Source organism: Embiotoca jacksoni, unplaced genomic scaffold, assembly GCF_022577435.1.
Source record: "Embiotoca jacksoni isolate LCO1_2020_lvr unplaced genomic scaffold, fEmbJac1.0.p SCAF_3, whole genome shotgun sequence".
In the NCBI taxonomy this organism is placed as follows: domain Eukaryota; kingdom Metazoa; phylum Chordata; class Actinopteri; family Embiotocidae; genus Embiotoca; species Embiotoca jacksoni.
In genome coordinates this window covers 18,712,513-18,734,212 of record NW_027185381.1, presented here as the reverse complement: position 1 = coordinate 18,734,212, position 21,700 = coordinate 18,712,513, and the positions used below count along the sequence as shown (strand labels likewise).

Here is a 21,700-nt window from a genome sequence, read left to right as displayed (position 1 = left end):
CACGCACTGATTTAAAGCCTGGGGGGGGGGGGGGGGAGATGCGGGAGGCCTCGAACCGTCGGGAGGGATTCTTGTATTGTATTTTCTATGTTTGTTTTATATCCTTCTTTTATTCACCTGCTTGATGGGTGTTTAATGTCGTGGAGATCAGTTTAATGCTGGAATAAAAAAAAAATTTTTTTAAAAACAAACAAACAAAAAAGACCTTGGCTGTTGCAGAGCTGCGACTTCTGGTGTCTTGACTGCCAGACGTTCAAACTTTCAGGGGTTTAATGCTTCTTCAATCATCACACGACAGCAGATGGTTCATCACTTCTTCATGGGCATACATCGTTATTGCAAGTGTGTTTCCTCCCCCTCCCTCCCGTAACAGGGCGCCAGCAGTCCCGTCTTCTCCCCGCTATCCAGTGGCGGTGAAGCACGCTGCCAAGAGAACAACCTCCGGGACACCGGTTTGTCCTGCTCCGACACGGAGCCCTCTTCAACTTGAAATGGATAGAAATGGAGGTTTATACGAAGGCGTGAAAAAACGACGCCTGCTGACGGTCAGCAGCTTTGTTCATTAGCAGCTCTCCTCTACAGAGGTGCAGGTGACTGGGTTCATATATATATATAGTCATATATATATATATATATATATATATATATGTATATATATAGTCATTCTGTGTCCCGTAATTAGATCTGCCGGGAGAACTCACTTTCATAACACACAGCCCCTCGAATGTGTCACGCTTTGCATTAGGCTATAAATGCTGCGCGCGTTGGAGAACAAGTCGATGCGTTTGAAAGCCTTTTTATCTTTTTCATCTCCTCATTCACGCCGTCGTTAGGTTTCCATGAGCTTGCAGATCCCCTCCACCCCTCCGCCCCGCGTGCCCTTTAGCCTGTATTAATTAGCTGCCATGTATCACACAAAGCTGTCTAGTAACGAGACTTGGCAACAAGAAATATTACATTAATTAAAATAACATTAACAAATCGGCTCCTCGTTAGCCGATTTCACCACTCGGATCAATTAAAAGACACCGCGAGGTTTCAAGTCTCACTCTTCCGGCAGGTCACACGCGCGCGCGCGCGCACTTTTATCTGTTGGTGCTGAGGGATGAAGTCGACACGCGCACACGCACGCGCGCACACACACACACACACACACATATAGTCGCTTCTTTTCACCTCCTTTGCAGCGGTAACGTTTTCTTTTCATCTCGCTGTCCCTTTTTTTTTTGTTTTTTTTAATGCAGCGTGAACAAAGAAACGTTTCATTTCAAGTCACCGACATCCTTCAGCAAACCGTCGCCTTCACGAGCGGGTAAAACAAGAGGGACACGCGCTGCTGTTAACTCCGCGCGATTTTTTTTTTTTTTTGAAGTGCGAGCTTTAATGTCCGGTCGACTCTTTGGCAGGATGTCTGAAAAGACCGCCCGCTGACAAAGTAAAGCGTTTTCGGACGGTTGAAGAGAGCCGACGTCTCTCTGCCACATTCATCAGACAACAAGGCGGCGTCTGTCGGCCTGGACTGGGCCGCTCACGCCGACTCAATGTTGCCCCCTACTGGTGGAGAAGTAATTAGGCTCTTTACTGACGCCGGCGAGAACAGCATGCAAAATTAGCCGGATTTACTGGAGCATTAAAAACTCTGAAAAGGATCAAATTAAGATCAAGAGGAGTTGTTGTTTTGTTTTGTTTTTTAAACAGACTGTGTTGTTGTTGGGGTTTTTTTGTTTGTTGTTATTTTTTTAATCAGGTCCCATCTTCTTTGTTCTTCTGCAGCTTTAATCCCCCATGAATAACAAATACAGGAGAGACTTCATATATTACCTCTGAACAAAAAAAAAATAAAAATAAAATAAAACAGCGCTACGACGGATATCACATTTAAAAAGAAAGAGACGTCGCTAACAGAACGTCGGACGCACATCGAGACAGCGGGTGAGACGAGGTTACGACAAGGTCAGAAGATTACAGGGGGAAAGTGCAATTCAAGATGCAGTGAGGTCTGCTCTGAAAGAGATGGAGATGGAGGGGGAGGGACGGGGACGGGGGAGGGACGGGGTCTGTAGCGCTCACAGCGAGAGACAAAGCAGAAAGTGTTGAACTACGGCAGGCCGGGACATCAGGGAGGAGGAGGAGGAGGAGGAGGAGGAAGACGGAGCAGCAGACCCACTGTGGAAAAGATGAAGACGACGGGCGGGATAAAGTGATGAGACACAGTGGGGCAGGACGAGATGGCTGCTCAGTACAAAGTGTGCCACAGGTGGGGCCGCCGTACGTCCAGCCTCGGCTTCAGACACAAGATGACGACGTCCTCCGCAGCCGCCGCGAAAGGCAAAGATACTCCAGAAAGGCCCGAGGACAGCCTCGGGGTAAGAAGCACTGTGGAGCTGAAAACAATAAAAAAAATAAAAAAAACTGCAGCTCGTTTTGAAGAAGCGCATTTTCTTCATTGTCGAGAATCCCTAGTCACGGGTTGATCCCACTTATTTTATTTATTTTTAAAGGGTCACTTCACCCAAACTACGCAAAGAACCTGACTTGTGCGACAAGTTGAGAAATCCTCAAAAAGGCGTCAATGACATTTTGGCTCGTAGCTCATTATGAAAGAAATCACTTTTCAGAAACGGCGTCACACTTTAGTCTTCACAGACACGACTGATGCGAGCCGTCTCCAGACCGCACGCCAGCTCCATCTACACGGCGATATACCGATCTTCAAATGTTAAGAAAACGTCCTTCCCCGTTTTTATACGAGCACCAAACGATGCATCGGCAATCGTGTGGAAAAACCTGCACCTTAAGAATGAAATCGCCGATTGCGTACAACAATATAAAAGGAATTCACGGCCACCTGTCGTGCAAACTGATTTTAAGATATTTAATTTAAGTCTCTTTTCCAGTATCAACGCACGACCGTTTCAAATTAGTATGAATTATGAATTTGAGAGTAGTGAGGTCTCCGTGGAGAGACAGAGCACCGCAAGTGAAATTTAATTCCGCCTCGTGGTATTGCAGCCGTGGCAGAAAATCTCAGACGATCATTTTTGGCATTAATTCATGTTTTTTTTTTTTTTATTATTGTCACCGTCTCTCCATTTATTAAAAAAAAAAAAAAATGCTAACCAGTCTCTTTTTTGTTTCCTGTTCATTAAATGCGAGCGTGTGCTCCAGCACCGTTTCTTCTTATATAAATGGAATATTTTCAAGGTTTTGGATGATTGAATTGTACAAAACAAGTAATATAAAAGAAGTCTCATTGGACACCGGAAACTGTGAAGGTCATTTGTGTTTATCAACTAATAAAAACGAGGAGCCCTAAACAGATTTCTCAAAACTAAGTACCTGAATGGCCACATATTACCAAGCCCTCTGAAGTCGTGTTTATTTTTGCCCGATATATTTTTTTTAATATATTGTGGAGACTTTTGCCCGTCTCTCCATGCAAGTCATCTTTTTTTTTTTAGCTTTTTGTAATTTTGGGTGAACTGACCCTTTACTTCCGGCTACGCTCTCCAACCCGAAGCGGTGATATGACCCCACCGCTCGACACACAGGACGCTACGGATGGTCCCTGATAAGTGCACGCTGTAACCTCAACACACCCAAATTTAAAAATAAAAAAAAAAAGCCTCAGGTATTCACGTAAACTTACTCCGCAGACACACGCATACCAATATATCTGCTGTATGATATATATATATAGGAGGTATAGGTCTTCGCCTGGTCTTCCACTGCGTACGGCACGGCGCGCGGCACCGCCCTCTCGACAGCGAAGCACGAGCGGCGGGAATGACCGACGGGGAGCTTTCGGACGCACGGAGCTTTCACAGATTTCTCATCGACGACGAGGAAGCTCGGGGACGGGAGAGAGAGAGAGAGAGAGAGAGAGAGAGAGAGAGGAAAGAAAAGAAAAAGAAGAAAAAAGATGTAGTCGGGGAAAGAAAGTCTCCGGACTATCTACAAGCAAAACCGGCGGACAGAAAGTAAACAGTCATTCGATGTGATTAATGGTCGCGCTGTCGCGGCGCCACACTCTGAATCGGGACAGCTTAAGGATTCGCAGCTCGGGTCTCCCGACGGGTTTGAGAGAATAAGAGACCGCACATTCTCTTTGCTGCATTCGAGTCTGTCAACATCAACAACAACAACAGCAACAACAACAGAAAAGAGCTGCAGTCAACAACAGACTGATAGGTAGAAAAAACAAACTGCCGTGATCTGTGTCTTCTTCACTGCGTACATAAAACAAAAAAACAAACCAAATTAGAACCCATACACCAAATAAAGCTACGTAAATTGCACTCTGATGTGGCACCAGTCCCCCGGGGCCCCTCCCGCCTCATTTGGGATATTTACATTCAGTAGTTCAGTCCAGGATGGAGTGAAGATAGAAAAAGAAAAAAAAGACGAGTCCTTACAAAGCGAAACTAAAAAGAGATTTCATGTTCCATCACAGAGACAGTAAACGGACACCCGGCAGGTTCTGATGGTCGATTCTGGCAGTCCGTTTTGGTTTTGAAACGGCTGCGAGTTCACCCGGTTTTTTGTTTTGTTTTTTGTTGTTTTTTTTGCCGCTCTCCGAGACGTCCGCAGTAAACAGCTATCGCCTGCCCCCTGCTGTGCAGACAGTCCTGTTACAGTGGACCCTGCCTCTCCCGAGCCCAAGTGTTTGTGGTTTCTGCTCAACATAACAGAGAGACCCAGACCCCTCTCTGCTGCCAGTCTGTGGCCACCGCGGGCCTGCTTGTTGGTCCAAGGGGGGGGGTCTGGTGGGGGGGTTTTTATTGCTTTGATTCGATGCAGCGCTCTTAGCGCAGTTTGAGCTTGAAGGCGGAGATCTCCATGGGATCCAGGCTGATGGTGGAGTCGTTGGCCAGAGGCATGCCGGAGTGCATCAGGGTCAGAGACATGGGCTGGAGCAGCTGCAGGTCCAGATTCTTGAACAGTCCTGATACGCTCAGCTGCAGAAGGAGGGGGGGAGGGGCAGAAAGGCAAAAGGGGTTCGGGTTACTTTCAGTAAATTCGCAAAAAAAAAAAAAAAAAAACACACACACAAAATGCTCCGTTGGAAGAAAAACAAAAAAAAAAATCCACTTCAGAAACATATTGTTGATAATTCCGCTGATCTTTTCCTGAAGTATCAACAGCAGAAGTACTTATCGGCTGCTGTTAGTATCAAATTATTTGATCATTATAGTCGATGCAATGCGGCGCTTATTTTACTGCTTTATAGAAAATGAGGTAGTTTAATATGTCACTTCATATCCTGTCAAATGTTTTTCACTATTAAAATCTTCACGTTGAAACTGACTAATCGCTGCAGCTGTTAAATGCAGCGGAGCAGGGCAGTAAAAGCAGCGCAGACCTGAAATAAAGTCGAACACCAAACCAAATCTGCGCTCATGTAAAAAGGTTGCGGAGCTCAGCAGACCGACGTCCTCGTGGTGCTTCTCTCGTTCGCGCCGGTTTCTACTCTGACCTGTCCTTGTGTGGTCGTGCAGTTGAAGCCGAGGTTCTGAGCCTCGAGTCCGCAGTCCAGCGCCAGGCGGTGAAGAATCAAGGCCGCGTACGGAGACGGAGACTGGGGGTCCTGCTGCGCACGCAAAACAACACAGGAAACTATTCAATGAGCAGAATCTCCGAAGCCACAATCTGCGCGCGCGTCGGGTCGTTTCCGTCTCGTCACCTGGCTCTGGATGCTGCGCAGGTTCAGCAGGTGGAAGTCGCAGGGAAGGATGGACTTGAGAGGGGCGAAGGTCTGGAGGGGAGGGACGCCCCGTCTCTTGGGCAGAACGGGCAGCGCCAGGACCTCGTGGTTCAGGACGGCATTGGTCATGTGGCTGAGTACAGACGGGAAGCTGGTTGTTGCGCTGTCCGTCATCTGTGGAGGAGAGAGGGGGGGGTTGGGGGGGTGGGGGGGGAACACACACACACACACACAGATTCAAACGACTGACAGTGAAACTCTTCCAGCTCCAATGAGTCACCTCTAGAGATGCTCTCGTGCTACTACATGAGGAACAAGGCTCTAATTAGTGCGCCGGAGTAGGAGGGAAACTTCTAATTCTAGTCCAGAGGAACTCTAATCACAGCTTTGTGATGCCAAATTATATATTAAGAGCGTCACAGTGTTGTCAAACATGATGTTGCGTGGCAGGCCAGCTCCACTTCAGCCCAAGTACCATCAGCAGCTTTAATGGAGAGCTGGGTGATAAAAACGGCACCCGGCGCCCTCCGACGAGCGTCCATTTATTTGATAAATGATATAATTTGTTTCTTTCAGTGGTGCTGTCATAAAGATGAACCGGTTTTGGCTACAGCTACAAGGTGGAGGGAAGAAATACAAAAAAAAAAAAAAAAAGATTTGAAACTGGAGCTAGAGCTATGATGCGCGCTAACAAGCATCCCCTTTGTTGCCATGGCAACGTTACCTCTTGAACTCCGTTACTCGAGAATCGAGAGACGAAAGAATGAAACAAGTACGAGAGTTTGGCAAGAATGCCATCAGGCTGAAGGTAATGAGGTGGAGAAGAGAAGAGAAGGAAACACAATTAGAGAAAGGAGAAGATACCCAAAAAAAGACAGATGGGTGGTAATGAGGACTGTAAAAAAAAAAAAAAAAAAAAAAAAATATGAAGAAAGGCGTTATTGATAACACGGTGAAAAACAAATCTGTGCTGCAGTCCACACACCGAGTCAGACGTGATGGGCAACTTCTCAAATGACCACCTTCGCTGTCATCTTACTGACCTTGTTGCCGGTGGATCTCCTCTCCAGCAGCAGGCGGAAACGGTTGGCCGTCTTCTTGTTGTCTTTCAGGCCCTGACCGAGCCCGCGGTTATCATCCTGCATCAGTCGCCGGTCCATAATCACTTCAAGCTGCCCTGAAGGGGGGAGAGCAGGGACGGCAGCTTCAACGCAAAGCCCGCGTATTGAACCGCGAGGCATCAGTCGATTGCGTACGAACACCGCGAGCTATCCGTCATTTACTAACACCTCCATTATTGCGCGTAACGATGATAAAAGCGTAAGCTCCGCACGCCGACGTGAGCGTATTAAACTGTTCTGCTCTCTGGGAAGCTCTTAAGGGAGAAGAGGGAGAGATAAGTGCTTCGAATCCTACGACACAAATGGTCAGAGGCGGTAAACAAAGAAAGATGCCATGCATTTCAAAAGATCACTTCCATTAAAAAAGATGGCATGAAGAAAAATGGCACGACACCGAATGAGATGTAAAACGACACAGACCACTCTCCAGGCTGCTCACACCCAGAGACTGAGCAGTGTGCAGCGTCAGCCGGTGATGGCCGTCCTCGATGTACGCCTGGCTGGGCATCGGATAGAAGTTGGCTTGCAAGGGAAGCTTCAGGTGGCGTCGACGAGACTGAATCTAAAAATCACAGATGGACACACTACGTCAAATATGAGCAAAATCAGAGTTACATCGTGTTATATTCTGAAGAAATGCAAGTTAATCTTCTTCGTTGTTCAGGATGAGGCCAACCTGGAAGCCGTTGAGGTCTGTGTAGAAGACTTCTCCGCTGTCGATGTCGGTGACCAGTCGCATGGCCAGCTCCTTGTTGGTCTGATCTCTGATGTCTACCATGGTAGTGACGTCTATAGATAACCCATCCACCCCTGGAAACACAAAACAATTCAGAACCAAACTTCACCCACGGAGGGAATTAAAATGAACTACATCTGGAAAAAAAAAACACCAAAAAAACCAATACTGAACTGATTCCAGTGTGCAGCTCTGTGTGTTTATTACCTGGCACGTTGTGTATGCGGATGGCCTGCTGAAAGTGCTGGTAGTGTGCCACCACCTCCGAGAAAAGAGGCCCCTCGACCACGCGCACCACAGGGGGCTCTTTTTGGATGTAGGGCTGAAAGAAGGAAGAGACGACCGTGAGCAGAAGTTGAGCTGAAAATGGGAGATAAGGAAGAGGAACAACGGCGAGAGAAGCAGAAGGGGTCACGGAAAGAATCAGCAGCCAGGTACAGTATGGTAACGGTGCTCTGTTGTCTTTAAATCACGAGAAGATGAAGCAGCACCCAGTCTGCCTGCGTTTCTGCTCCCAGCTACCAGCATGATACAATGACATGACACTCTGGGGAAACTCGATCAAAGCCTTTTGAGAGGGAAGTAAACGCCCGATGCAGAACCGAGAGAATACCTTCGCTTTTCCATCCGGTAGGAAGAGGTACGCTCCGCTTTTGTCTTTAGAGGGACGAGTGCCGTAGACCATGAACTGCATCTGAACTTTCACTTCCTGAGGATCGTCTTTACGCTTGATACTCTGCAAATGAAAAAGCAATAGAGGAAGAGAGAGCGAGAATAAAATGACAAATTAAGGAAGAGATGAAAGTGGCGACAAAATGTGCCGCGTTCGCTTTGATCAAACAGACGGAGTTTATTACGAAATCGAGCCCCAGGCTTTTTCTTTCAAAAGATCAAAGTTAATACAGATTAGTAAATTCTGAATCCAGATATCAAGTCAACAGAAGTGTGAGCAGATCAAAACGCAGACCTCCAGCAGGCCGGTGGTTCCGGAGAAGCCGAGTGTCAGAGACTGGCAGCTGATGTAGAAGGTCTGAGAGTCCGCCTGCTGGGAGCGCACAGGAAGAGGGTCGGTGGCCCGGGCGGTGACGTCCCGACCAGACAGCCTGAGCACGGTGTCGGAGCGCAGCGTCATGGGCGAGTCGGGGGAGTCGTAGACGTGGAAAACCGCCAGACCAAGAGGTGGCAGACGAACCATGAATGTTGCCTGGACACGGGGCGGATAAACAGTTAGATATAAATCAAATAGAAAAGCAGTCACAAACCCAATAAATGTGACCAGACACAAAAAGCTTGTGATTTAAAGTGCAGGCTTCATTTTCCTTGTTAATGAGAATAGCAAGTGTTGACCAAGAGGCATTAATTAAAAGTTAAAAGCATTTCCACATTCGCAAGAGTAATTAAAATGTGATGGGAGTTGGTGTTAATGAGTGTTTTTATTTCTGTTTTACATTTAAATTCATTACCTTCTGTGGGTGGAGAGAATTTCATTAGAGCAAAACAAATTTAAATGAAATACAAAGTTGCAGCAGAGTGAATGTTTTTACTACTGCATATTCAGTATATGATCAGAGGTGACTCGACACCGGGAACACATCTGGCGCTGGCTTGGATGTAGATGTAAAAGAGAAAATGTAAACTCTGAAGGAAGTTTAAATTCTAGTCTGAGTACTGGCTGCTAAATTGATGTTAATTACATCAAATGTACTACATTCTCTTGGCAAATGCTTCTCTCTAAGGCAACTTACAATTTTGGCATAAACACACACGATTGGAGACTCTTACACTTTGTCGTGCTCAAACCAACAACTTTACAACCACTTCAGCTGCTCCGATTCCATGAGTCAACATTTTGTCACGCAGAGGACAACATGTACAAAAACATGGCTTTTTTTTTATTTTCTTTTTTAAATGTATCCAAGTTGTGTGTTGGTTTTGTATTTCATGCATGCAAATATTATCAACGGGAGCTTGCCAGGCAAATTCGAATGATGGCACACAGACACAGCTAATTGAGGGCTCCACCTGTTTAGCATTGCGCTTGTAATAATGCCGTCGAACCTTCGAGGACTTCCGCTTGTATAAATTTACTGCACTTTCCCCTTTAAGAGCTACAAATCGCCATCTCCTGCACAGTGCCAGCTTCCAGCTTGTCTTAACAGGATATGTTGGTCAATGTCTTTAAGTCTATTCTTCTCCACGATGTAATCGTAATGACTTTACAGCGTGTTGGGTTTGAGCCCGTCAGGGCTGCAGCTGGACAGATCCAATCTAAACACTAATGAAGGACTGTGCAGACGCGACTGCTCCGCTAATGATATTCCAATATCGCTACGATGAATTTAGGACCTTACCTCAAACACCTCTGCACTCATTTGACTGGCAGAGCTCCACTGAGCACTCAGCTGCACGGGCAGCGTCTGTCCGTCCTCGGTGAGCACCCGCACCCTGACGGTGTTGACCAACACAGTCACCACACACAGCCGCTCCTGCTCGATGGGGTTGAACAGAACCAGGTACCTGGCAGAGAGATGGGAGAAAGCAATCATCAGCACAGGATGGTGTAGGAGTGGCTGAGGGGATGAAAGATGTGAGGGGATGCAGATAATACCTCGGCCCTGCTGGGTCCAGCTCGATTAAAGTGCGCTGAGGCAGAGAGTCTTGAGTAGCACGCCTGTCATCCTGCAGGAGGATTGACTGAACAGTCAATAAGGCACAAATATACCTTCTTTTTTTTATTTTTATTTTATTCTGTTCGTGATTAGGTGGCAGAAATGTCCGTCTGTGTTTCCTCTTACCGTCTCCAGGAAGGGCTCCGTCTGATAAAAGCGATAAAACTCTTTGTTCTTCATCACCAGGAAATGTGCAGCATTGATGATCACCCTCTTCAGACCGATAAGTGAACGCAGTAATCTAGGGAAGAGGAGGAAAAAATTAACGGCTCACTGCAGCAGTCACCTCGGAAAACTGGTTTTGCGAAAACGTAGTGAACCGGTTTGTTTAACACAACCACAAAGACAGGATTACAAAGAGGGGGCACGGGGTTTTTGAAGAGTGGATTCCGTCATTTCTTCCTCAACTCTCCGGTTCTTACTTGGTGCCGTAGTCGATAACAACATTTTCCTTCGCAGTGCCAGTAATGGCATCGTGATGCTGGAAGAGGCTGACCGTCCGCCTCGCATCCACCAGCAGGGCATAATCTGAGACCGGGTAGCGTCCTTCCATGGCCGCATGCCGAGCGTTAGCAACTGCCAGGCTGTAGAGGATCTCTGCCCCCCTGAAGTACAATGACAAAACGTCATCACTGAAAAGACCTTTAATGTAACAGTAGTTTCCTTCAGTCAGTTAAAAGGCGTGTTCACATTATCAGGCTGCGTTACAAACACATTACGCCCATTTAGATTTTTGTTTTGCCGTTTTGCTTGAGAGTTAAATAAAAATCAAAGGCCTAATCAATGATTTCATGACTATGTGAACACTATTGTAACATACCTGTGAAGTGAAGTCTGTTATACAGTGTATAAAAAAAAATTAAAAAAAGCTTTTTATGTTGCATTTGATAATAAAGGCCTGTTGTTACATCAAACAAAATAATGCAAACCTTAAACCGTGTCAGAACATTATTAACCTTTATTTACTTGTTGTTTAGTGATTGTCAATAGTTTAAAAAGACTCATCTACCCATTTGGGAGCAACTGTAGTTTCAAGTCCTTTTTTTGTTTGTTTTGCTTATTTGGACTTTGCCTTGAATTTGTACCGAGGATGTTATAGGCACATGTATTTGTATTTTCACTGCATGCTCAAACCTTCATCCTGTTTGCAATGCAAATAAAACCTCAAAACACAAGTCACCCTCATTAACAGCTACCAACAGCAGGAACACTACTGACACATTTCAGATTCTGAATGTCAGACATCAGTGATGTGTGATTAAATCTGCCCAACCTGAGATGCGACTCGATCACACGGTCCAGGCTCTTGTAAAAGGGTCGGGAGGTGAAATAACCAGTCCAGTAGTGGTCTTCACGGTCGGCGTAGGCAAAGAAATCTCCACTGAGCACCGGGTAGTCAGCAGGTCTGGATCCCTGGGCCACTCCGTTTGCTTTGTACACGGCGTCGAAATATTCAGTGAGAGTCCCAAACTGAGCCTGGAGGAGTCAGATGACAGACAGTTTAAAAAAAAAAAAAAAAAGAAGAAGTCCTTATTCAAACGGAGCTGAACAGAAGACATAGATTTTTTTTTTTTTTCATTATTATGCATGGGCCTTTCATCTCAGATGGCGTCTCCTGAACCAAACATCAAGACAAGACAGATTCTTTGTTCTGTCAGCAAGTTAAAATATCACTGCACGAGTCATTAGCACAATAAAGTTTGTACACTGAGCTACTTGGTACAACGCATGCTGAGATGCTCGAAAACAATGAAAAGGATGGGGGGAGGGGGGGGGGGGGGTTTGTCAACACAATTTCTGACAGTTGACAAATTATTTTCTCACTTGCACATGCATCTCCGGTTGAGAATTCATGTAGTCAAACAGCTTCTGGTAGTTCATGTACTGCTGATCCCATTCCAGCACCTTGTCATAGCGAAAGTCATCTCCCAGAGGAACGAGAAGTACCTTGCTGCGGTAGAGCTTGGACTTTTTACGGTACTGATCCAGGAGCAGGTGTGCCCTGTTTGAGGAGGAGGACAAAAGGACAAAAAGAAAAGAAAAACAACAACTGAGGGGAGATATTTCTTGGCATCCAAGCTGCTCTGCTTTGCATACAGCAGGTTTCAAGGAAATCACTTTGACCTTGGAAAGATGAAGATGAAATTAGCCCTGGGAGTATTCACCACTGGAATTTGTCCTCTGGAAAGTTCTTTAAGTCCTTTAAAACTTCTTTATGTGATTGCAGGACTATCAGCAGTCTATGCCTGTCTCCCTCCGTTCACTCCCCTTCTCTGGCTGTTGTCATTGGCGCAAGTTCAATTTGAGTTTATTTGTAAGGGATTATTACAGAAAACAGAGCTGTACCAGCAGTGACCAATCTGCTGTGTGTTCGTGTGCGCAGTTGAAGCTGAATACCGATGCTATAACAAAAATGAATAAATGTTTCAACATTGTAGATATGATGCCCTCACCACTACCGAATTCTTGCCAGAAACATAAAAGAAATCAAATGTTTTTAATAGATATTGTGGGGACATTTTAGGGCTGAGGATTAGACTGTCAGCTCTCTCAAAACAAATTATATAATGGAGGCATGTTTCAAAATGACCCCAAACATATGACGTTTCTTATTTTACAAAATCGCCCAGCCAGTATTGGAGCAGTAAATAACTATTTTCATTACTGATTTGTCAGATGATTATTCAATCAATTGTTGGGTCTATAAAACTATAAATTTCTCACAATTACAGTGTCCTAAAGTCCAGCAGGATGTCTTGAGCTATCCATTGCGCCTATACAAATGTACACAAAGTAAAAGCTCACCTCTCTGCTACATTGGCCTCCACCACAGTTTTTGGTGGCACTTTCCACGGACAGTTTATCCGACCACCTGGTAACCTCTTGAAGTCAAACTGGCAACAGACCTTCGGGTCAGGCCCACAGGTGTGTGGCACATCGTAGCTGTAGAACGGCATCATGTGGCAAAAGATATCTGTGCTTGACCCAGAGTCTGTTGAGTAAAGAAAAAAACAAAGCTTTAGAGACATCGATTGTTGATCCGTCTCTTGCAACTGATCCAGAAGGTGTGGTGGGGTGTTTTGCTTGGAGTAAAGGTGATATTTGTGATCAGAGACACACTGGAGCTCATAAATTTGTTGGCAATTTAAGTTCCCGCCAACAGTGTTCTCAGGGGACTTTTAAAAGTTGTACTTGATAAAGCTGCAAAATATAACTGGCAACATTTAATAACAAAATGATTCCCCAGACGCTCTGACAAATAGATTTTTTTCCATTAGGAACAAATGAAGAGTAACTGTTTGGCTGGCATCCAAATCATTCAGAAATAATAATGAAGACAGCTCTTCTGAGGCCATTACACAGCAGTTGTCCTTCCAAAATTTCCCCACTCTTTCAACGGCCATGGCAAGTGGCATGACTCATTCTGCAATGAGCTTAACGAAGATAAGCACATGAATCAGATGACATTGCTGGCTCTGGTCCACTCACCCCAGGCCTGCCTCCACATAAACTCCAGACTGCGGGTGGAAGCGAAGTGTTTTTTAATAGAGTAGTGGACCCTCTGGATGAGCATGCTGGTCAGGTTGGCCCTCTTCAGCAGATATGGCATCGTAGCGCTGTGACCAAAAGGGTCGACCGCCCACCCGCTGCGAGGAGTTATACCTATGACAGAAAGCAAGTATTTCAAATCTATGCTCGGATGAAGGAAGAAATGCATCTTTTAGGAAATCACTGCACAGCGGGATGCACTGAAAGAAGTACAAAGCATTTTATCACCCACTGAGAGAGGGGCTACATCTGCTGCATGTACGACGACAAGTTTAGATTTCATTTTCAGGCGCTGTGAGGAGTCGTACGATTTTAAGTTTAGACTCATGTGAAGTCAAACGTTTTAACATTTTTAGGCAGAATGGAGAATCTTAAACAGTTGAGCATAATTCCTCTGAATATAAATGAAACTGCTTGAATAGGGAGTAATCTCTGATCGACTGTGTACCTAGATTTCTCTCCAACCACTGATGTCCCTCAATTAGCTGGTCTATCATAGCGAAGTAGTGAACGTTGGCTTCATCTGTCATCACCCAGCCTCCTGTCACAATCTCTAGCTGTCCTCCAAGGATCAGTCTGTAGAAAAGAAAGGATTAAGAAAGCAAGGTGAGGATAATCCAGCCCTTAACATGGAGAGTCACATTAGTCAGATAAACTATTTTTAGAGATTCCACAATCTGCCAGCAGATACCACCCGCTGAGGAAAGTACTGGACTTAGGGCCAGCTTGCGTCAAAGAAATCACAACTAATTCTCTGTTTTTTTGAGAAGAGATAAAAGGCAAAACTGTGTGCTTCACAAGGCTGTGACTCACTTGCGCATGGCCTCCTGTTTGTGTATGTCGGCAGTCTCCCACCACTTGGAGAAGAATGAAATCTCGGACCAGATGAACTTCCTGCGAGGATCCTCAGCCAACTTCACGACCATGTTGTTTAAAATATGTTGCGTCTGGTCTGTGAAGTACTTGTCAAAAGTCTTGATCCAGCCTAACACCACAAGAGGATGAATCTAAGCAATCTGTGCAAACATAATGTCCACCATGAATAGGACTCTAAAACAATACACTCCTACCCGGCCCTATCCAGCCAGCTGACATGAAGAATAGGGCAGGTAAAGACATTCGGTGGAAAGAGTGCTGCAACAGATCAAAAATAAAACTCATATTTTATTCAAGTGGAGCTGTTCCCCTCAGTAAGCCATTTAGAAAAAGTGGTTTCTGAGAAAATGCCTAAAAAGCACTTTAAATGTGCAACAGTGGAGAGTACTGCCGCTCATAAAAATACAGTCAAATGGTCATCACACATGTTGTAGACTAACATATTTCAGAGATCAAAGTTCCACATCAATCTGCAGTAATCAGTTTCAGTAATGGCACTTAAACCGAAATAGTTAAATGAACGACAACAGAACTACTGCATTTATTTGTCAACAACTTGTTACGCATTGTGTGACCTGCTTACCTTAAACCCTTAAAATCCCGTCTTTGCTTTTAGAGAAATGAGCCTATTAGGCTTGGCCCTGCTTTCACGTGTCTTTGTTGCACGCTAACAACATGGTTTCTGCTACTGCAACTGCTGTCAATAAATCCAGGGCATTTAACACTGCATAGAAAACACTTAAGAAAACTTTGCATCAAATTTTAGCTAAATGCAGCTCAAAATGAAGCCAATCCCTACTGTTGATGAACACATTTTGCAGGTCTCTGCAACCTGTCAACATATCAATAACTGTCAAGTTAGTAAGCAAGCTGGTAAACAAATTTAATGGAAATGTCAGTCTAAAATAAAATATCTGCCTGTTCCGTCTATAAATAGGTACAGTTCTCCAGTGCCAATATCTTCCTAATTCCATTGTTTGTGGCTAAACTGTCAATCATGCCAGCATTATGGTAATAATAATGAGAACGAATGAATCACATTTTGAATTATTGCTGCATCCCTATAACTACACTCCCACTCAGGTGAGGCCAAAAGTAACTGGCTCGACTCTTTCTGAACAAACAAAACACTATTTCCAACCTCTTGAAACAAACTGTTCAGACATGCTTCAGGCTGTGTCTCAAGAACCAGTCTGATCACACAGACTTTCAAGGTGACAGCGAGTCAACTCACCTGGATCATTGTGAGAGTGCGGAACCACGAATACTTGCAGTGGTTCATTGGCCCACTCATCCGGTTCATAAGTGATGTCAAAGCCCTGCTTCCATACACCACCATCAGGGTTGTCAAACTTGAGAAGGGAGTACACATCCAGCATCTAAAGTGAAGCACAATTGTTTGCTCATTAGAAAGACTACAAAAATAAGCACAGCGTAAAACATACAGTGTAGCTACAACGACCAGTCTGCTGCATTTCATGTGATAGTGTAGTCGGTTCACCTGAACGTCTGCTTGACCGTGGCTGCCCACAGCGAACTGGCAATCCTGGGGCTTGACAGCGAGGAAAGTGGGACGGCCATCGAACGGTAGGACCCAGGAACCGTTGGCACTTCTGAACGGCAGGTGGCCGCTGGGAGACACAGCTCCTGTGTCTGTGAGCTCCATCACAGAGTCCTTTATGTGGCTAATGATTTGATGGTTTTCTTCCAGGAGCTGCTCCAGCTGCTCTATCCGGTTCTGCAGGACTGAGATTTGGCTCTAAGACAGACACAAATATAATAAAGTCAAAACAGCTGTATGACCAAACATCTGCAGGACAAACCCACATTCTTCTCCACTGTTTTAATAAAAAAAAGCTTCAGCTTAAAAGACAAGGAATTGGACAATTTATGAAAGTAACAAAAGTAAGTAAGAGACTTATAATTCCAGTCAGTATATCTGTAAATACAGTACACTAAATTCATGATTGGATGTTTCTGTCTTTTAATATTCAAAACAAGGACACGGATTAAGTTTTATGTTACAGACTAAAAAGACTGAGTAATTAGCCAGCCCGTCTTGGAGACATTTATGTCTATTTATGATGGTACAACTTCTGGTGCATCATGTAACAATGAAAAAGTGAAAACAACAGAAGTGCTATAACACTAACTGTGAGGGTTTTCACATAAGATATGCACCACCACAAAAGCAATTATTCTTACCCGGGGAAAGTTCCCGCCATTCTGTCTCCTTGCAGGGTCATGTTGGACTCGATCCAACATCAGATACAGTGAGAACACAGCCACACAGAATATGGCCCCTCCACACACTGTCACCTGTTTCCTGAGCTTCATCCTCCTCTCGAGCGGTCTTCTTTCCGGGGGTTCAATTTTTTTTTTTTAAATGACCTTGGCTGAGGTCTTTTTTTTTTCAGCACAGAGAAAAAAGTCCCTGAAAACCAGAATGCAACCATTCACAGTTCAAAAAAAAAATGATGGAAAGTAACCAACTACACCGGTGTTCATGATTCAATTCCACTCCTGCGATGCCTGTAGCCTCCACTCACCATACTGGAGACCACATCGAAGGGGGCTACGGCAGTGGTAGCAGTGGGGAAGGGTGCTAAATCAGCAATAGCTGGCAAGGAGTCTGACAGCTCTGGCCAAACCACAGCCACCGGTGGACTCCTTCAAAGTAGCCCTTGTGCTCAACCATCCAAATCGATGAGATTGCAGGAAAAGAAAAAAAAAAAAACAAGCGCCACACAGTGGGGGCTCGAACAGGGAACCTAGTGTCCCTGCAGCATGATGTGTGTCGCTGTGGGTCTGCTCTCCTGGTCCAGTCCCCACTCCCACAGCACAGTCTAATCCACCAGTGCAGCCAGCGTCCCCTTTTGCTCAATTGGCTTCCAATGCCATAACAGTTTGCACACTAGGCTGTGGCAGTGTAAAGGAACAAGCAGAGAAAAAGACCAACTTGGCCCAGAACAGCAGCTTTTTTAATCAGGCCTAAAATCTGCCCAAAGCAACTCCAGGAATTAAAATGAAGCAAATGTCATTCTTCTCTCTGTGGCATAGTCGACTGCATATCTACTGTGGCAGCATGGGAAGTGCGTCTGTCCTTCATCACGAGTTGGAATCACATTGGAGGGTCTTCTTCTGCTGTGAGGAAAATTTCAGATCAATGAAACATGCAAAAACATATTCAGCCTACTATTTCAGAGTGATACTTTTTTAGGGGGATCTGACAAGTAATGACAACGAGGTGGGAGAAACTCCAGCTGAGCACAGTGTGTTTTAGCACACCACTAACAGGTGTTTATATTTTCCTTTGTGTGCAAATCAATGATCAAAATCCGTTAATTTCCCAGACTGGGACTATTTTAGTATTACCACAGGGAGTTGGGATAAATACCTGGCACTTACGTTTGCCAAGACTGACTAAAAAAAACAGTCAGCAGGAAGACGATTATTTCTTCGATCATCTGTGCCAGAATACATCCAACATGAGAGGCTTTGTTAGTTGGGCTGCCTGACACAGCTCACTACAGCCCTGCATTCATCTGACAAAATGTAAGTGCACAACCGATCTTAAGCTGCTCACATGACAGCACATTAGTTGAGCATAAAGGGAAACAGTCCCTGTTATTCATGATATAATTATGCATGTGTGCAAGATGATCCATGGCCCTGCTTTGTATGGGACCGCTGGCATTTTTTTTTTTCTTATCCCATGTTAGTCCCACAATAAATGCCGAACAAAATGTCCCAATCTGGGACATTTATTCCTACTGGGACCCAAACATGACATCCAGACAGATAAGATAACAGCAGCTGAAATAATTAGTGTTTACTACACTGTGCAGCACTCCCAATAATGCAGATCACACAGACTGTGGAAGAAAGAAACCACTTTCTAGACCTAACTGTATTACTTTTCTTTTTTTTTCTTTCTCGTTGATACTACCCTGGGCTCATCCAGCAGTATACTTAAAAAAAAAAAATGCCATGTCAACAACCTGCCTGTTACGTTTCATTGTACACAAATCAGACAGATTCGCTGCTGATGAGAGGAAGTAGTGTACTTCTAGCAGACAAATCAGACAACGCCACCAATGCGGGAGTTGAAAAAGTTGCATTCAAATAAAAATGTATTTGTTAAGTCCTTCGCATGCTAAATGCCAAACCATAATTTTTGAAATTGAAAAGATATTATATACAAATTTTAGGCAACCTCTGAGCATTAGTAACACAGTCTTTGCCCCACATTTTATTTGTTGATATCTGGTCCTCTCCTCACACGCCTGTAGATGAATGATAAGAGTTCCCCTGAATAGTTCTCCGGGTCACGGGACATCTTTCCAATATTTTTTTTTTTGTCTTTGTTTAGTTTTCTGCATTGTTTGTTTAATTTGTACAAAGATTGCACACAAAAAAAATAATAATAATAATAAAAAAAATGTTTTAAAACAAACATGAGATTTGTTTTTTTTTACATTTTGGTATGAAAAATTGCAACAACAACAACAAAAATGTAAATTAAGGAAAGCTTGTACTTCTTTTTTTGTTGTTGTTGTTGTTGTTTTTACTGGTGACACCGGAGGTTAAATGACTTTTATTCAGCTATCGCTGGGCAGCTCGCCAAGTCGACAATAAAAAAAAAAATAATAAAAAAAAACTTACATTTGGACCCGTGCAGCTACTGCAACGTGCTCCAGATCTTGTTGAACCACATTAAACGTCCTCTGTCCGACTTCACCGAGACGTTCAACCAGCAGCAGTCAGTCCACATCACGAATATGCAAGCTATAAAAAAAAAATAAAAAATAAAAAAAACCCAGCTAGCACTAGCTATCAGACGTGCCCTTTAAGTTGTGTCAACTCGACTGGTCGTACTGGTTCGCGAACTGGGTTGAAGAGCCGGACAACTGCGGGGTAGTAGACTGACACATCTGGAAGGGTGGTGGGGGGTGGGACAGAACATCTGGGCGCAGCTGTTCTACCTGCTCCGGTCGATAGCTTCGATAACGTGAAGACAATACGCGGTGCTGGTATTTGCTGGCTAACCAAATATCCCTCTTTTTCCCTCCAAACCTCTCGCCTAACATTCACGCTCGACCTTGGGACACCCACCCCCCCTCTCTCTCTCTCTCCTCCTTCTTCTCTTTGAGAACCAAATGGAAAAAAACAAAACAAACAAACAAAATGTGACGTTACCCCGTTTTTTAAAAGGAGAGTATTCCGGAAGAGTGCGGAGCCCAGCGGTCTGCGTCCGTTTCACTCCGGGCTGACAGATTACCTACTGGACTAGCAGGTTTGGTTTAGCAGCTAGCGCAGCTGAGCTGCCGCAAAGCCTTGTGGGAAGAGAGGAGCTGCGCATTGTCAGCCTGCGATTGACCAACAAGCTTCAGCAGATTTTAAAATAAATGCGCCAAAATGGCATTTGTAGACGTATCGGTTTTACTGTCTGCGGTTAGACACGAGTTTGTAAATTTGTAAATAATTATTATTGTTGTCTGTGTTCTTGGTTGTTTGTATATGGATATATATTGTACTGTATATACTGTACATACTGTGCATTTTATATTTTTACTGCTATTTTATTGCTTTCTATTATTCTGTTATTATCTTATTGCTTCCTGTATGCTGCTGAAGCGAAAAAAATTTAAGAAAGTAACAACCTAACCTAACCTAATTATTCTATAATCTGTCAGCCATGTGTTGAGATAATGGCACAAAAAAAAAATTGCAATAAAAGTAATAAAAAAAAAATGATATCCTAATTATTGTCGTCTTATAAAACTACAGTGAGTGGAGACAACGTTTGCTTTGTAAAGCCAAGTTTTTAACTCTTCAACACTATTCAAAGCTTAGTCTAACATGGCTTAGGTTGCAGTATGTTTTCTAAATTCATTTATCGGTTCAATATTTACAGTCAGCAGTTCACAGACAGAAAAAGTATTCACGTCCTTAGTAAAAGTCGGCTACTTAGACCACAGTGAAAAAAAGACTACTCGAGGGAAAAGTCCTGCATTCAAAAGTATTTAAGTATTATCAGAAAGATTTGCATGAAGTAGGATATCAAAAGTAAAAGTAAACATGCAGATAATGTTCCCTGTCAGTGCTTTTCTGCATGATGTTTTTAGACTAATATCACTTCTGCATTAATGTGCATTTTACTGCTTTGGTTATATTAGGCTGTGCTAACTTTATTTATACTGTTGGGTAGTTTAAACTGCAGTAATGAATCACTTTTTATAAGATAATTTGGATGTTCTGGTGTCATGTGAGAAGCACATATCTTTTAAAGGTCAATAAGCTTAGAAAAACATTACTGTTTTCAGATTTGTGATGATGCAATAATCAAATTTGACTGTTTAATTAGTAACTAAAACTATCAGACAGATGCAGTGGAGTAAAAAGTTCTAAATTTACCTCTGAGATGTAGTGAGGTGGAGGTATAAAGCGGCATAAAATGGAAATGTTCAAGTAACTACAAGTACATGAAATTGTACATTATTGAACTAAATGTAGTCTACGTTGTTACACTCCTCCACATTTACACCCACGTGTAGCCAAGGCGATGGGTGTGGGTGGGCGTAAATGTGATAGTAGTTGTCAACAGCACTTTGTTTGATTATCTTCTCTGATGAAAAAATGTAGCATACTTTTGCTTGTTATAGGCTGAAAGCAAGGAAAGTCACAGAGTATAAATCAATTTAAAATTAAGTGCTCCTACCCCCTAAAAAAAAACTTACAAGCTTTGGGCGTCTAAACAAAACAAAACAAAAATAATAATTAAAACTGCAAGCAGTGATATGCGGGCCCTTGCACGCTGCATGCCGGGGATCCAGTGGGTCGGAGCATCTTCAAAAACTCATGAAAGTTGGTGCCTGACGCATGTGTAAAGTTTCGTGAGGTTTTGATAACTTTTAATTCCATTTTAAGTCCCAACAAAATCTGTAGCAGGAGTTCGTTAAAAGATAACGTGTGAATCGGCAAAAAATGGCGACTAAATCAAAAATGGCAGACTTCCTGTTGAGTTGTGCGTTGGAACTTTTTT

At 43.9% G+C, this 21,700-nt stretch overlaps 1 protein-coding gene across 4 annotated transcripts; it reads right to left on the bottom strand.

The window, feature by feature from the left end:
- Positions 1-1,755: 1,755 nt before the first annotated feature.
- man2a2 (mannosidase, alpha, class 2A, member 2) lies at positions 1,756-19,969 on the bottom strand. 4 transcript variants are annotated; one of them, XM_069162990.1, is made up of 24 exons: positions 19,321-19,968; positions 17,205-17,799; positions 16,861-17,089; positions 16,157-16,414; positions 15,890-16,034; positions 14,593-14,764; positions 14,228-14,355; positions 13,720-13,893; positions 13,036-13,222; positions 12,055-12,232; positions 11,504-11,706; positions 10,653-10,835; positions 10,357-10,471; positions 10,170-10,240; positions 9,913-10,078; positions 8,529-8,765; positions 8,175-8,297; positions 7,769-7,883; positions 7,502-7,635; positions 7,246-7,387; positions 6,748-6,881; positions 5,684-5,878; positions 5,477-5,590; positions 1,756-4,958 (listed from the first exon to the last, which is right to left on the bottom strand). In XM_069162990.1, exons 3-24 carry the CDS (start codon positions 16,990-16,992, stop codon positions 4,806-4,808), a joined length of 3,459 nt encoding a protein of 1,152 aa, XP_069019091.1. In that variant the 5' UTR covers positions 16,993-17,089; positions 17,205-17,799; positions 19,321-19,968; the 3' UTR covers positions 1,756-4,805. The 4 variants fall into 4 exon arrangements, with proteins under 4 accessions (XP_069019091.1, XP_069019090.1, XP_069019093.1 ...); XM_069162989.1 differs by having other exon boundaries at positions 16,861-17,799; positions 19,321-19,443; positions 19,855-19,968; XM_069162992.1 differs by having other exon boundaries at positions 5,477-5,587; positions 16,861-17,799; positions 19,321-19,969.
- Between the last annotated feature and the right edge of the window lie 1,731 nt (positions 19,970-21,700).